General features: G+C 42.5%; 1 protein-coding gene across 1 annotated transcript in view; it reads left to right on the top strand.

The window, feature by feature from the left end:
• CHD2 (chromodomain helicase DNA binding protein 2) overlaps positions 1-15891 on the top strand; it is a gene marked incomplete in the record, with an annotated part of 115932 nt that overhangs the window by 46856 nt on the left and 53185 nt on the right. The window contains 9 exon segments of the mRNA XM_073618404.1: positions 214-338; positions 3025-3241; positions 3344-3433; positions 5853-6043; positions 7889-8077; positions 9640-9799; positions 12498-12650; positions 15469-15540; positions 15642-15791. Of these exon segments, the coding sequence (XP_073474505.1) occupies positions 214-338; positions 3025-3241; positions 3344-3433; positions 5853-6043; positions 7889-8077; positions 9640-9799; positions 12498-12650; positions 15469-15540; positions 15642-15791 (1347 nt within the window).

The raw sequence follows: 15891 nt of genomic DNA on the forward strand, positions 1-15891 counted from the left end.
AGACCCAATGTCCCTTTAGTTTTTTTATTGCTGTACATGACATGACTTGAACATAAAACGGTTGTCAAGCAAAGCACAGGACTTTTGCAGTTACAGAGTTCTATGTTACATAGGTAATTTAAAAAAAAAAAATGTTTTATACACTTTATGCTTTACAATAGTAAAATCTTGAAATTTCTGTAGGAGTGATTACTGTTTGTGTGCATTTGATAGGTCCTGAGACAAAGACCCAGGTTTGTGACATTGAAGAAGCAGCCTTCTTACATTGGAGGTGAAGGACTCGAGCTCCGCGACTATCAGCTAGAGGGTCTAAACTGGCTGGCTCACTCGTGGTGCAAGTAGGTATTGGTTGTATGTTTAGTGAGTTTGTATTGGTTGATCTTAAAAGGTTCCCACTCAAGTATTGTACTCTGTACATTTTTAAACCTTCTTGAGCTTAAAGCGGTTCTAAGGGGTATTTTTGTTCCCCAAAAATAATAAACATGGTATACTTGCCTTCTCAGTGCAATGGTATTGCACAGAGCATCCCAGAATCTCCTCCTCTAGGGTCCCCAGCCAGTGCTCTTGGCTCCTCTTCTTCTCTTTATCCCACCATAGGATGTGGCTTCCTATGGTGGTACACCTGTGGGCTCGATCCCGAGCCAGGCTGTGTATATCTAAAGTGTAAAAAAACTGGAAGGTGCTCAGGGGCTGATGTACAGAAGTGGAAGGGCCATCCCCGTCACCCGATCACACTGCCTTTTACCATAATGATTTTGACCCTCCCAAAGGAATGGTCAAAAGAAGCTATTTTTAATCCTTGGTTCACAAAAGCAGCCTCAGGTATAGATAGTCCGTCAGCTTCTTCCCTCGACTGCCCTCTCTCAAGATCACAAGTCAATTCAGTTAAACTATCCAAGAACTCCCAGGATAATCAAAAGTAGGGAAGGAAGCATCTCATAGTGTAGCAAATTTTGGTAACCAACATTTATTAAAAGTAGAACACTCACAATAAGTAAAGGTAAAACCAGCATGTCATAAATACCAATATGTTTCCAAACAACAAAATGGCCGCTACATCCCGGTGCATGATGACGTCACACCGTGACTCCACCTCATAGATGCAGTGCAACTGACCTGGCTATCCACCAGACATTTCTCAAAGTGTAATCCCCATGAATCCAATACAACCATGCTTCACTTCTGATTAATAGTTCTATTTCCCTATAGACATCAGTGTAGGGCAGGGATATGCAATTAGTGGTCCTCCAGCTGTTGCAGAACTACAAATCCCATGAGGCATAGCAAGACTCTGACAGACACAAGCATGACACCCAGAGGCAGAGGCATGATGGGACTTGTAGTTTTGCAACAGCTGGAGGTCCGCTAATTGCATATCCCTGATGTAGGGAGACACACATTAGAAATTCCGGAGCCTTACCTTTTCCTTTCCTAGGCCTCTAACTTTCTCCCCCTACCGGATGTGATGTTTTCCTCTTTCAGCTAATGCTTTGGCATTGTAAGTGTGGGCGTCCGGCTGTGGCTTCACAGCCGGACACCTACTGTGCATGCGCGAGCTGCTCCGTGCACCGTGACTGGCCGGGCAATCATCTGGGACACGTGACGTGTCCCAGATGATTGCCGAGAGGGAGGGGGGGAGGGGATCTCCCTTTCGGTGTTGCGGTGCCCCGGGAGGAAGTGGGAGCTGGGACCCCCCCAAAAAAATGACATGCCAAATGTGGCATGTCAGGGGGTCACCTCCCTTAAAGTGGAAGTTCCATTTTTGGGTGGAACTCCGCTTTAAAAGAGGAGCTTCAGTCTCCTAATATAAAAATAAAAGTCAGCAGCTAGAAAAACTGTTGCTGACTTTTAGGCTTCATGCACACTGAACTTTATAATAACGTTATAAAAACGTCAGTAGCTTTGCAGTTTTTCAACGTTTTTTTAGCGTTTTTGCACTATCTGCACAGAGTTTGCATGTTCTCCTTCGCGGGTTTCCTCCTACACTCCAAAGTAGGGTTGCTACCTGTTTGGGATTCACCCGGACAGACCGCGTTTGGGATCATGTGTCTGAGTTTCAGCTGGACTGAAACCCGGACATGTGATTCAAAACCCAAACTGTCTGACTTTATTCAGACAGGAATGTTGTTTGGAATGGGGCCTGACGGGAGGTGAGGGTGTGCGTACAATGCTATTCTCTCTATTCTGGAGTGCCCAAAGGTGTCCCAGGTCTGTTAGAATCGTCTAGTTATGGTGAACCTTGGTACCCCAGATCTTTTGGAACAAAATTTCCCATGATGCTCAACTACACTGCAGAGTACATGAGCATCATGGGAAATGTAGTTCCAAAACATCTGGGGTGCCAAGGTTTGCCATCACTGCTATAGTGTATATTAAAAAAAAATTTAAAAATTGCTTTGCGTTGTTAAAGTGTTTGGGTTTGGCTTGAAAAAGTGGCAACCCTACACCAGAGACCCGCTGGCAGGTTAATTGGCTCTTGTCTAAATTAGCCCTAGTATGTTTATGTATGAATGCAAGTTATTGACCTTAGATTGTAAGCTCCTTGGTGGCAGGGACTGATGTATATGTACAATATATAGTATATGTAAAGTGCTGTGTAATATGTAATATCTGTAATTCGGGCTGGGAGATTTTCTCAAAAAAAAAAAAATCTGCGATTTAAAAAAAAAAAAACTCGATTCACTATTTGAATCGATGTGTTTGTTTTTTTTTTTTTTTGACACCGCGCCGGTCCTGGGGAGCTGCGGGCAGGAGTTTTTAGGCGAGGCCGCGGCTTCGGCCTAGTCCGCGGCCTTGCCTAAAAACTCCTGCCCGCAGCTCCTCAGGACCGGCGCGGTGAAAAAAAAAAATATCTAAAAAAATCGATTTGCTTAAATTTTGAATCGATTTGACCTCTCCACTACATTCAAGATTTAAATCGATTTTTTTTTTCCCCAGCCCTACCTGTAATAAATAAATTGTGTTTAAGGGTCATTTCTATTTTTTTTCTGCTCACTGGCTTTGTGTTTTTTTTTTTTTGCACAGGAACAACAGTGTTATCCTTGCTGATGAGATGGGCTTAGGAAAGACTATTCAGACCATTTCCTTCCTCTCATACCTCTTCCACCAGCATTTTCTTTATGGCCCATTTCTGTTGGTGGTGCCATTATCTACATTAACTTCGTGGCAACGAGAATTTGAGATCTGGGCTCCTGACATTAATGTGGTGGTTTATATAGGAGATCTCGGGAGCAGAAACACGGTGAGTAATGTGCAGAATCATCAGCAACTACCCAGGAAAGGGCTCTTCATCACACCTGTACAGATTTACTCATCTACAGATGAACCTTCCTCCTTTTTTTAGATACGAGAGTATGAATGGGTTCATCAGCAGAGCAAGAAAATGAAGTTTAATGCAGTACTGACAACCTATGAAATTTTACTGAAGGACAAGGTAGGTGACTCAGTTGTGTGTGTTATTGCCTTAGGCTGGACATAGCTAGCTCAGTAAAGTGATTTCTGGGCCACGTCCCATGTGTTAAAGGATGATAATGACGTCCTGTAGATGCATAGACTATCTACATGTTTACTTAAAAAAGAACTCCATCTTTCAAAAAACTTTTACATAGTCCGTTTAAGCCAAGCTGTCCCAAACGAACTATATACCTTACTAACCTGTGAGGCCGCTAGATGTGCGCTATAAACTGTATGTAGCGGAGGCAATATACAGCATTCCGGGTGCGAGCCAAGACTTCCTTTCTCATACCCGGTATTCTATCAGAATACCGCTACCCATCAGAAAATGCAACGGAAGCCATCTTGGTACACCACAGTAAGCCTATAGTCTGAAGGTGGCAAGCGGACATCTTTTTACACCCGCCGTTGTCTGGCATTTCACACTTATTTTTACCAGTAAACTAAACTCATATAGTGAAATCCGTCAGACTGTTTTGATGTTGAATTTTAAAAGCAGCCATGTTCTGTCAGATTAACAAACCCGTGAGATCATCAGGCTTGCCGCTGCTTTGGAAATTCAACAACAGAACAGTGTCACTGATTTCTAATTACTGTATTTCACTATATAAGCTCAGTGTACTGGTAAAAATAAGTGTGAAATGCCAGACAACGTGTAAAAAGTAGCCCGCTGACTTTGGTGGGTGTAAAAAGATGTCCACTTGCGGCCTTCTGACTGTAGCCTTTCTGCGGACAAGTGCGGGGTGAACCAAGATTGCCACGATGGAACGTTTCTTCCGTTGCATTTTCTGATGGGTAGCAGTATTCTGATGGAACGTCGGAATACAGATCAGTCTACAGCAGCCGCACTCAGCCACTCAGAGCAAGCAATGTATTCTGTCAATGAATGCAAAGCTTTCTGTCTTTGGCTGAGTCAGAGAGGTGGGCTGATGATGTCACAAGCTCTGAATCAGCCAATCAGAGGAAGTTGATAGAATACATTGCTTGCTCTGAGTGGCTGAGCGCCGCTGCTGTGGACTGACCTGTGTTCTGGGTATGAGACAGGAAGTCTCGGCTCGCACCCGGAACACAGTGTGGTATACGGTATGGAGCCACAACTACGGCCTCAGGTTAGTGAGGGACAAAGTTTGTTTGAGCCAGCTTGGCCCAAACTAACTATGTAAAGCATGGGTGCTCAACCTGTGGCCCTCCAGCTGTTGCGGAACTACAAGTCCCATGAGGCATTGCAGGGCTGAACCATTACAAACATGGCTCCCAAATGCAGAGGCATGATGGGATTTTTAGTTTTGCAACAGCTAAAGGGCCACAGGTTTGAAAAGTATTTTGAAAGCTGGAGTTCTGCTTTAAAGTGGAAGTCCATGCAAAAACTAAAATCCCTGCATCTATAGACACCACCGATCGAACACTAACCTATCTATCCCTGTAAAGAGAAAATGAGTATACATACCTTTGCTCCGACCCGATCTGACCGGATCCCATGCTGAGCTGTCAGCCGGGGCTTCTCTGTGCAGAGGACACGGACGGCAATGGAAGCCCCTTACTAAATCTATGGGTGACGTCACTTCCCATTCATTTCATAGCCGTTGTCGGCCGTGTCCTCTGCAGAGCTTCCACCGCTGGAGATCAGGTCGGATCGGGCTCAAAAAAAGTATGTATACTATTTTTTTTCTTCACAGGGCTAGATAGGTTAGTGTTACATCGGTGGTGTCTATAGATGCAGAGATTTTAGTTTTTGCACGGACTTCCACTTTAAAGTATAACTAAAAGCAAAACTTTTTCTTTAGTTTTGGATAGAGAAGAGATGGATTAGAACCCCAGTCAGTTTTTATTCCTATTTGTTCCCCTGTTGGGGAGATTTACCCTCTCTATTTGTCCCATTATCATTGAAGTAAAAGAAAATCCCAAATTTTGAGTTGTCCCCAGAAAAGCTATAGCGAGGAAATCTTCCAATGGGGACACTAGTTCTGATGGCCTGGGGATCCCCAAGAGATTCCTTTTAACTTGCAGGGGTTTCCTCTCACTTCCTGTTTTGGCTATGGGACAGGAAATGAAGGAAAAACTCCCCAATGGGGCTCAGACGATGGAAAATAAACCAACAGGAGTTATAACCCTCCTTTACTCTATCAAAAAAGTTTTGCTATATTAGGACAGCCAAGTAAAGTATGGGTTAGGATTTGTTGCAAGAACTGGTAGCAAATATGAAAATAATTTTTTAACACTTTTGAGGAAAGTTCCTTTGCCAGCTTCCCTTTACTGATTAAAAAGTATTACAATAGGTATAGAGTGGAGCAAATAGGCCCCTAATTTACATATAATCAAGAACCTTGTGTGGAAGTCTCGTTTTCACAAGCTACACCAAGAAGAAATCTCATAGAGCCATACTGTCCATCTTTTCGCAGGCTGTGTTGAGCAGTATTAATTGGGCTTTTCTCGGCGTCGACGAAGCTCATCGTTTGAAGAATGATGATTCTTTGCTGTATAAAACCCTTATAGACTTCAAGTCCAACAACCGACTGCTGATCACTGGGACTCCTCTCCAGAATTCACTGAAGGAACTATGGTCACTGCTACACTTCATTATGCCAGAAAAGTAAGAACTTTACTCGCTGATTCTGAAAAATCAAATTGGCGCCAAGCTTTGGCTTCGGAGGCCTGTGGGGTTCTCGGGCTCTTTGTTTCCAGTTGCTTCTTTGCAGGAGCCAAGTACATATCTACCTTGCTGCACTATATCTTTTCGATTTCAGAAAGCTAAGCAGCAGTGACCTGATTTTTTTGGAATTTTATTACTCGTATAAAAGATTGGTCTACCAAAAAGGTGATGGGTGATATTCTTAATACACTGTAAGTGGAGTTTGGTTGCCTGAGTCTCCCAATGGCTTTTTGACTTTCTCTTGGGGGCTGTAGCAATAATATCTCCTTGCCATAGGCCTTGCTGTGATTCACTCTATCTTGGAGTTTTGGGTGTCTGCCTGCCTTCACATCTTCCCTTCCTCCTCTTGTAGTTCCTGTAATATTTAATAAATGCCAAATCCATTTGGGAGAGTAGGATGTCCTCAAAGCTGCCACAGTGGATGTGCAGACCTGACAAGATCTCAGTACTGGAGTCTCCCAAAATTTTCATCCCCCGCATGTGTCTGACACAGAAATTCCAGGTCTTGTATTACATAACACATAGTGCCACTTTACAGAAAATTGTTGCCCGTTTGCACACAGAAACTCAGCACACCACAAGTATAAAGTAAATGAGACATGGCTTCAGCTTGGCTCTCCATCCGTGAAAGAACCTCCCCACCCCCAACAGGTTTCTTCCATGTGGGGCTTAATCGTAGAAGCAACCGCAGCTGCATCAGAAGCCATAAAGGAGACGGCTGTCCAAACGGAGATATTTGCCAGCACACCATGGAACGACATAGATAGCGTCCAAACATGTAATTTATTTCATGGTCACAACACAAGGAGAGTGCAACGTTTCAGAGTCATGCAAGACCCCTTCGTCAGGCATGTGATGTCACATGCCTGACAAAGGGGTCCTGCGTGACTCCGAAACGTTGCACTCTCCTTGTGTTGTGATCATGAAATAAATTACACGTTTGGACGCTATCTATGTCGTTCCATGGTGTGCTGGAAAATATCTTCATTGTCACTTCAACCAGTATTCAGCTGGTTGTTGCTGCAGCACCCATACTCAAGAACTCATCCAGGAATGTGTGCATTGGGAATATGAAGTATTGGCTGTCCAAACGGGTCTGCTCACTGACAAGGGTTGTCCACATAACAGCGCCACCTGTAGGACAGCTGATCTATACACAGGTGGTGTTGCTTACTAGTTCCTGATCTGATAAAAATCCTGTACAGGTGGCATGGGTGAAACACATGGCGGGGGGGGGGGGGGGGGGGAGAGTTTCTTCCATAGGTGGAAAGCCAAGCTGAAGCCATTTCTCAATTACTTTATACTAATAGTGTGCTGAGTTTCTGTGTGTGGACGGGCGCCATTTTTCTGTAGCCTTGATGGAGTTTGGCGAGTTGGTATTCAGAGCAGATATTTATCCTAACCGGCACCAGCAAAGTAGGACCAGCTAGCTGGGCTTATTATCTGGGGCATCCAAGTGGTACTGGATTTTTTTACATAATGCTACATACCACTATGTGGTTGATTTACTAAAACACGAGCGTTCAAAAATCTGGTGCAGCTCTGCATAGTAACCAATCAGCTTCCAGGTTTTATTCTCAAAGTTTAATTGAACAAGCTGAAGTTAGAAACCGATTGGCTACCCTGCAGAGCTGCACTAGATTTAGCACTCTCCAGTTTTAGTAAATCAACCCTGATGTCTCATATTTGGCCCATAAGCTAAAATTGAGAATATCTAAAGTGTTTTCTTTCCCGTGGAGGTTTTTCAGTGAATACTATCTGTTACTTGCCTGTGCTTGGTTTTAGGTTTGAGTATTGGGAGGACTTTGAGGATGACCATGGCAAAGGGAGTGATAATGGTTACCACAGCCTTCACAAAGTCCTTGAACCATTTCTACTACGCAGAGTCAAGAAGGATGTTGAGAAATCTCTTCCAGCCAAAGTGGAGCAAATCCTGCGGGTGGAGATGTGTGCACTACAGAAACAGTATTACAAGTGAGTCTGTCAATACTAGTGCAGAGAACCATGTTGAACTGGCATCCATAATTAATAAAGTGGAAGTAAACCCATCAATTTAACAGTTTCATATAACCGTTACATTCCTGGCATGCCAGGAATGTAACTGTCACATTGGTTGTGCTCTCAAACAAACTGTCAAACCATCCAATGGTTGGTGTCATAACTGATCACATGTGCAGTATCATGGCAGTTGAAGATCAAACAGAGGCCAAGATGGCAACTTCCTAGGCTGAAAACGATAGGAGGGTTTACTTCCACTATAATTGGAAGTCTATTTTTAGTAGGGCTGTGGAAATTAAAGATTAATTCCTCGATTTAATCGTTAATTTTTTTGAGAGGTCCAGGAATCCAAATGGAGAGAATATCACCACTCCAGGTGGGTCAGATCGAAGTAAAAAGGCATCTCCTCCAGTCTAGAAGTCCAGCTGCTGGCAATGCTGTGGCAATTAGTCATCAAAAAAAAAATTCTGGACAGCTGCACTCCAAAAAATATGTTTGCCTTTATTTAATAAAGTGTCATACAAAATACAGGTCACAGCAAAGTAGAAAGCTTACGCGTTTCGCACTACGATGAGTGCTTAGTCATAGCTTATGACATAGCTATGACTAAGCACTCATCGTAGTGCAAAACGCATAAGCTTTCTACTTTGCTGTGACCTGTATTTTGGATGACACTTTATTAAATAAAGGCAAATATATTTTTTGGATGACTAATTTTTTTTGATCGATCAAATCGATTATTTTTCACCTCTCCGCCGACTTCCGGGTCTTCGGGGAGTTCCGTCGGAGATCTGGTGACGTCACAGACATCGACACCATCGGACTCCTCCCCCCTTCCCCAAGTGCCTCCATCTGCTAACGAGGGGAAGGGGGGAGGAGTCCACCATCGGACTCCTCCCCCCTTCCCCAAGTGCCTCCATCTGCTAACGAGGGGAAGGGGGGAGGAGTCCGGTGATGTCGATGTCCGTGATGTCACCGGACATCCTGGACAGTGATGGTAAATATGGATGTGGTTAACTGGGATCATTCAGTGAGCTAAGTGTAGGCAAATTTGATAACCAAATTTGAGAGTCGATATTAAGTTTTATAATTAAAGTTAAACTAACTTTCTACGTTTTTTCTTAAAGTTTAAAAAAAAAATTGCTTACGTCAGTGCTACATTTTGAATTTAATACGTATTTGTGTGAACTGTGAAGTTAAGTCATGGATTGTGGAAACTATCTAGTGTCAGGTGATTGTATACAGTTTACCACTGACTAATGCAGAGCTGCAATGCAAGGAGATCAGCTAAAAGTAGTTGGATCTGTATGTGCATTATAATTATTCAAAATTAGTCAATTAATCGATTTAAAAAAAAAACGATTAATCGAACACGAAAATTTTAATCAGTAACAGCCCTAATTTTTAGCCTAGTACAGGAGACGATCTACAGATTAAAGATTGCTGTGTGGTGATATTAAATAAATGTATTGCCATTGCTTGTATACAACGTTATGCATTTTCCTCACAATGGCTTTCTTTTGATGTCCTGGCTGTAGGTGGATATTAACCAGAAACTTTAAGGCATTGTCTAAAGGCACAAGGGGCAGCACATCTGGTTTCCTTAACATTGTAATGGAACTGAAGAAGTGCTGCAATCACTGCTTCCTCATTAAGGCGGATGATTCAGAAAGAGAAAGCAGACAAGATTTACTGCAGGTCAGTCAATGAAAAATGGAAACTCTGTTTTCTGCATACAGCAATTGATTCACCCTCTCTGATTGTCATGTTTACCATTATCATTGAATGTGAAAGTAAGAGAAAATACCAAATCTTGGGTTGTCCCCAGAAAAGTAATAGGAGGGGAAATCTTCCAATGGGGACACTAGTTCTGGTGACCTCGGGGTCCCTAAGGAATTCCCCTAATTTGCAGGGATTTTCTCTCACTTCCTGTTTTGGCTATGGGACAGCAAATGAAGAGAAATCTCAATGGGACATAGATGTAAAAAAAAAAAAAAAAAAAAACTGAAAGGGGTTATGATCATCCCTTACTCAATCCAAAATTTATAATATAAAAAAAAAAAAGTTTGCCTATAGTTCTACTTTAACCTGTTATGGACCGCCCTATGCAGATATACTGCGGCAGGGCGGCCCTCCTGCGCGAAATCACGTACCTGTACTGGGTCTGGGGCACGCGCACCGCCGGCGACCCCCTCCCACTGTGATTGGACACAGCGGGAGCAAATCAGCGGGTCCAGCAGACGCGATGTCCACTGGGACATGCTGATCGTTCTCAGGCGAGGCAGAATGGCGGTCTGCCTATGTAAACAAGGCAGATCACCGTTCTGTGAGAGGGGAAGATGCAGATCTTGTGATCCTGCTAAGCAAGAACACGGATCTCTGTCTTCCCCCTCCCAGTCAAAGCACCTCCCCCACACAATTCGACAAAATTGTGCAGAGTAAATTAGTATAGAAAGTGTAGCGCTATTAATGAACCATATATATGAACTATGTTCCAATCATATAAAAGTGTTAATAAACAGTTCACCACTGTGCAAAGAAAATGACAGACTCAAATTTCCCCACATGGAGGGAAGTGTAACACTTATGTGAAATGTGACAGATTCTATAATGTGTATTCATATAGAACAAATCATCTTATATATAAATATCACAACCTCCTACGATAGGGGAATTCAAACGTGAAACAAAGAAATATAAAAGTAAAAAATAGTGCTAGTATTGGGGAGTTCACAACACAAATTCAAAACTGTGCCCACAATCTCCCAATCAAGTTCATTATTCGTATAGTATTAGTTCAGTCCAAAAGATATTGAAAAGATGGCTAGACCAGCCCAAAAGTGCAAAACAGGTGATGTAGTGCTATTCTTCTCAGTGAAGATCCAAAACAAAAAGAGGATGAAATACTCTTACCAACTTCGGTGGACTCACGTGCCGTTGGCGGTGAGTCAAACGAGCTTGGACTGTCATATGATGGATGACAGTATGAGTGTGATCTGTAGTGATGGCGGACCTCCTCCTTGGATGGGGGACCAAGTGTCTGCCCGAGTGGCTCCTTCACAGCTTCCCCTCAAAGACAGGACGAACTCAAAGATAGAAAACTACAACTCCCAGCAGTGCATTTTTTTTTTTAGCACTGATCACTGTATTGTACCAATCGATATACGCTTATTGGGATATATACTTTTTTTTTTTTTACCAAAAATATGTAGTAGAATACTTATTGGCCTAAATTGATGAAAAAATTAGGTATGTTTTTATAGCCAAAAAAAATAAATATAAATATATATATATATATATATATATATATATATATATATATATATATATACACACACCGTTTGTTTTAGTTTTTTTCCAAAATTGTGGGTCTTTTTTTTGTTTATAGTGCAAAAAATAGAAACCGTAGAGGCGATCAAATACCTCCAAAAGAAAGCTCTATTTGTGGCAAAAAAAAGGACATCAACTTTATTTGGTTACAATGTCGCACGACCGCGCAATTGTCAGTTAAAATAACGTAGTGCCGTATCACAAAAAATGACCTGGTCCATATATATATATATATATATGGATCACGCCTTATTAATGCCATCAGTTTTTGGCATCACCTATTTTTGTGCGCAACTATTTTGAAGGATGAAGCACATGAATGGAAAATAGGAACCAAAACGTCTGATGAGCGCTTTGAGAATTCATTGAGACATTGAGAATTGACACTACATCCATCCAACCAGATACTGATGGGTTACTTTATCAAAAATAATGTCAGATATCGCACTAATTTTATGTTGCCTTCTTTTACTTTTAAAATTAGTGCGATATCTGACATTATTTTTGATAAAGTAACCCATCAGTATCTGGTTGGATGGATGTAGTGTCCATTCTCAATAAATTCTCAAAGCGCTCATCAGACGTTTTGGTTCCTATTTTCCATTCATGTGCTTCATCCTTCAAAATAGTTGCGCACAAAAATAGGTGATGCCAAAAACTGATGGCATTAATAAGGCGTGATTGTGAAGAGTGGGAGATTTTTCTTTGGAAAGATGAAACTTTAAAAAGTCCAGTAAGGAGACACGGTCATATTTTTCCTCCACCCCATGTGTTCGCTAAGCGTAAATGCATTTTTACAAAAAAATCCCCCACCCTAAAATCAAAATTTTTAAGTAAGTTTACAATTTTGTGTTAGGCCGCATTTATAGCCATCTTGGGCCGCAGGTTGGACACTCCTGGTCTAGATTCTGCCTCTACGAGGTAGGACACACAACTAAATCAGTAGGGTGTTACTTCACCCCTTGTGCACTATATACCCCCCCTGGACAAGGTAAGAACTCAGTTTTAGTTTTGTGCCTTTTGTGTATATATTTTTAATAACTGGCATTTATTTTTTTCCTTCCAGTCTTTGATTAGAAGCAGTGGAAAGCTCGTTCTGCTGGACAAACTGTTGACACGACTACGTGAGAGAGGAAACCGCGTGCTCATCTTTTCACAGATGGTGCGCATGTTGGACATCTTGGCGGAGTACCTCGCCATTAAGCACTACCCCTTTCAGGTATCTTTGCAAATATTGTGTCTTTGGTATACTAAGAACTTAAATGTTCAAATTGTGACTGGTTAGTAAACGATATACTTGATTATTTTTTCTACATTTTTATTTTTCTTTATTTGGATTTGTACTTCTTTAGCGCTTTTTTCCCCCTGCGTGCAGAAGATGAGGCATGCGTTTAAAGATGGCCATACACTTTTAGAATTCTGGCTGTTTCATAGGAACAATGGCTGACCCTCAACAAAAGTTGATTGAGAAAAGAGCCAACTGGAAAAGTGTCATCTGAACAGTGCTTGGAGCCAATCAACTCCAGGCACTGCTGAGATATTCTGACAACTGGCGCAAGTCAGGATACCATAGCCTGGCAGAGGGGATTTGTCCTTCCATGCTGTTTGTCTAGATGTGAAATCTGTTAGATTATTTGTTCAGCCTAGAGGCAGAATGAAAGAAATCTATTAGTGTATGGCCAGGGGAAAACTACACAAGCACAGGGAAAACCTGCAAACTCCATACAGGTTGTTTCCTGGTGGAAATTCAAACCAAGGGCTGTAAATGCCAAGCACTAAAGCACTGTGCTGCCTCACGTTGCATTTTTACATAGCATATTTATTTTCACATGGAATGTTGATGTTTGGTGTAAACATCCCTTGTGACAGTAATAGGTGGTGACAGGTACTCTTTATGGAGGGATCAGGGGTCTAAAAAAACCCAAATCCCTCCTTTGCACTTAAAAGTATTTAGATCATCAAAATCGGCGATTCTGAATACTGTCACTTTTTAAAAATTGGCGCCGTTGGCAGCCGAGGAAACCAGAAGTGACATTGTGACATCGATTTCGGGATTTTACATTGGAAACCTGATCAAAGTCGAATCCGGCTTTGTTTGGGTCTCAGCCTAGGGGGCGGATGCGCCAGCTTATGGCTCGAGTCTCCCAGTGGGAAGGGAGGCCCGGGAAGAGCGGTGGAAGGCGGCGCATGGCGGGGGGGGGGGGGTGGTGGGACATCCCAGTTTAACCCCAATCAACCCAGGTTTAACCCCCTTCAAGCCATGAACGCAAATTTGCGTACAGTCGACGTGTAGGGGTTAATAAATGAAAAAAGACCAAACATTTTGAAAAAAAAAAAAAAAAACAATACATTATTCATAGTTTGTTTTAAAATTTTGCAAACAAGTAATTTTTCTCCATTGATGTGTGCTGTTGAGGCTGCACTGATGGGCACTGTAGGCTGCAGTGATGAGGTGGCACTGGTGGGCACTGATGAGGAGGCACTGGTGGGCACTGATGAGGAGGCACTGATAGGCAGCACTGATCTGTGACACTGATGAGGAGGCTCTGATTGGCAGCACTGGTGGGATTGCACTTATAATCAGGACACTGAAAATCGGTGCCCTGATTATCAGTGTAGATGTCCCTTTTACACAAGCCAGTTATCGGCTCTCAGCTATCGGCGAAATCATGGAAGTAGACACCGCTAGTCCAGTGATCTCCGCTAGCTTCCAGGTTCCATGCTGAGCGGCTGCCCTGACGCATTCTGAACCCAGGAGGTTGGCTGCTTGGCACAGGTGACATTCCGAGAGTGCTTTGCATCTTGTCAATTAATGCAAAGCCCTTCTCTGATTGGAGGAGGTGAAGAGTGTGATGTCATTGACCCACCTCTCTACCTCATCCATTAAGAATATTCTTTGCATTTATTGAGAAATCCTTTGAATAGCAGCTGTGGCAAGTGACTGACCTCCTGTGTTCAGAAACCATCAGGGCAGCGCTTGGCACAGGGCCCGGAAGCTAGGGGAGATCACTGGACTAGCGTTGTCTACTTCCATGACTTTCAGTTTCTAGAGGGATCCCACAGGTATGGTATATTCATAGTTACATTAGTCCAAGCGGAGCCAGTGTATGTAAAAAATACTATACCAGGAATTCTTCTTTATGGACATAAGGATGGTAGTTTGGCAGGCCTTAGACTGAACTCTAAAGCCACGTACACACGAGCGGAATGTCCGACAGAAAAAGTCAGACGGAAGCTTTTCACCTTCTATTCCAATCGTGTGTAGGCCTCATTGGCTTTTTTTTTTTTTCCAAAATTCTAACGGACCTAGAAATAGAACATGTTTTAAATATTTCCGACGGAACCAATTCCTATCGGAAAAACCGATCGTCTGTATGCTGTTCCGACAGACCAAAAAGGACGCATGCTCTGAAGCAAGTACAAGACGGAAGCTATTGGCTACTGGCTATTGAACTTCCTTTTTCTAGTCCCGTTGTACGTAACCACGTTCTGGACGGTTGGACTTTGGTGTGACCGTGTGTATGCAAGACAGCTTGAGCAGAATTCCGTCGGAGAAACCTTCGGAGTTTATTCTGACGGCAAAACCGGCCGTGTGTACACGGCATACCTTTATAGTAGCGAAGTAGCACCAGGTTTCATAGGACAACACAAAGGTTTTAGGACTTCTAAAAGTTTAATTAACTGACAGGTTTGCTTTAAAGCAGCAGAAACTGTTACTCGGGGTAGTAAATATTTATGGAGCGACTACACTAATTTAAATGACTTTTACTGTGCATATGACTGCTTTTTTTTATAGTAAGCTTCAGAGCTATGGGGTTGACTGTTGATGTTTTGGTACCAAGATAGTTAAAAGACGATCCTCTAGTTGCCCAGTGCTTTGTAAAGTGATCTCTCCAGTCACAGGGTGTCTATCTCCAGGGTATGTTCACAAACCGCACTCGGCTGACAGGTTATTTTTAATCCTTGATCGTTAAGGGTATGATCTGTTCATACTGGGTTTCTCCTGCAGCATCCTCCTGATTTTTGTTCCATTACAGAGACTCGATGGTTCAATCAAGGGAGAGATTCGTAAGCAAGCGCTGGATCACTTTAATGCTGAAGGCTCGGAGGTGAGACCTGCCATTGGCTTTGTTTTATGTGTTTTTTTTATATATTTCATGCAGTTATAATTTACAAATCAAATATTCAATATTATATCTGTTGTTTTTAGGATTTTTGTTTCTTGCTCTCTACACGTGCTGGTGGGCTTGGGATAAATTTGGCGTCTGCCGACACAGTAGTCATCTTCGATTCGGACTGGAACCCCCAGAATGACTTGCAAGCCCAGGCTAGAGCTCACAGGATTGGCCAAAAGAAACAGGTTCGTTTTCAGCAACAAGCTTGCCTGTACAGCCCAATATAACACAGGAATTCTATGTTGTAATGTTATATGTTGTAAAGTCTACAGTAAAAGCATAGGA

The sequence above is a fragment of the Aquarana catesbeiana genome, linkage group LG03 (assembly GCF_042186555.1).
Source record: "Aquarana catesbeiana isolate 2022-GZ linkage group LG03, ASM4218655v1, whole genome shotgun sequence".
Classification (NCBI taxonomy): Eukaryota; Metazoa; Chordata; class Amphibia; order Anura; family Ranidae; genus Aquarana; species Aquarana catesbeiana.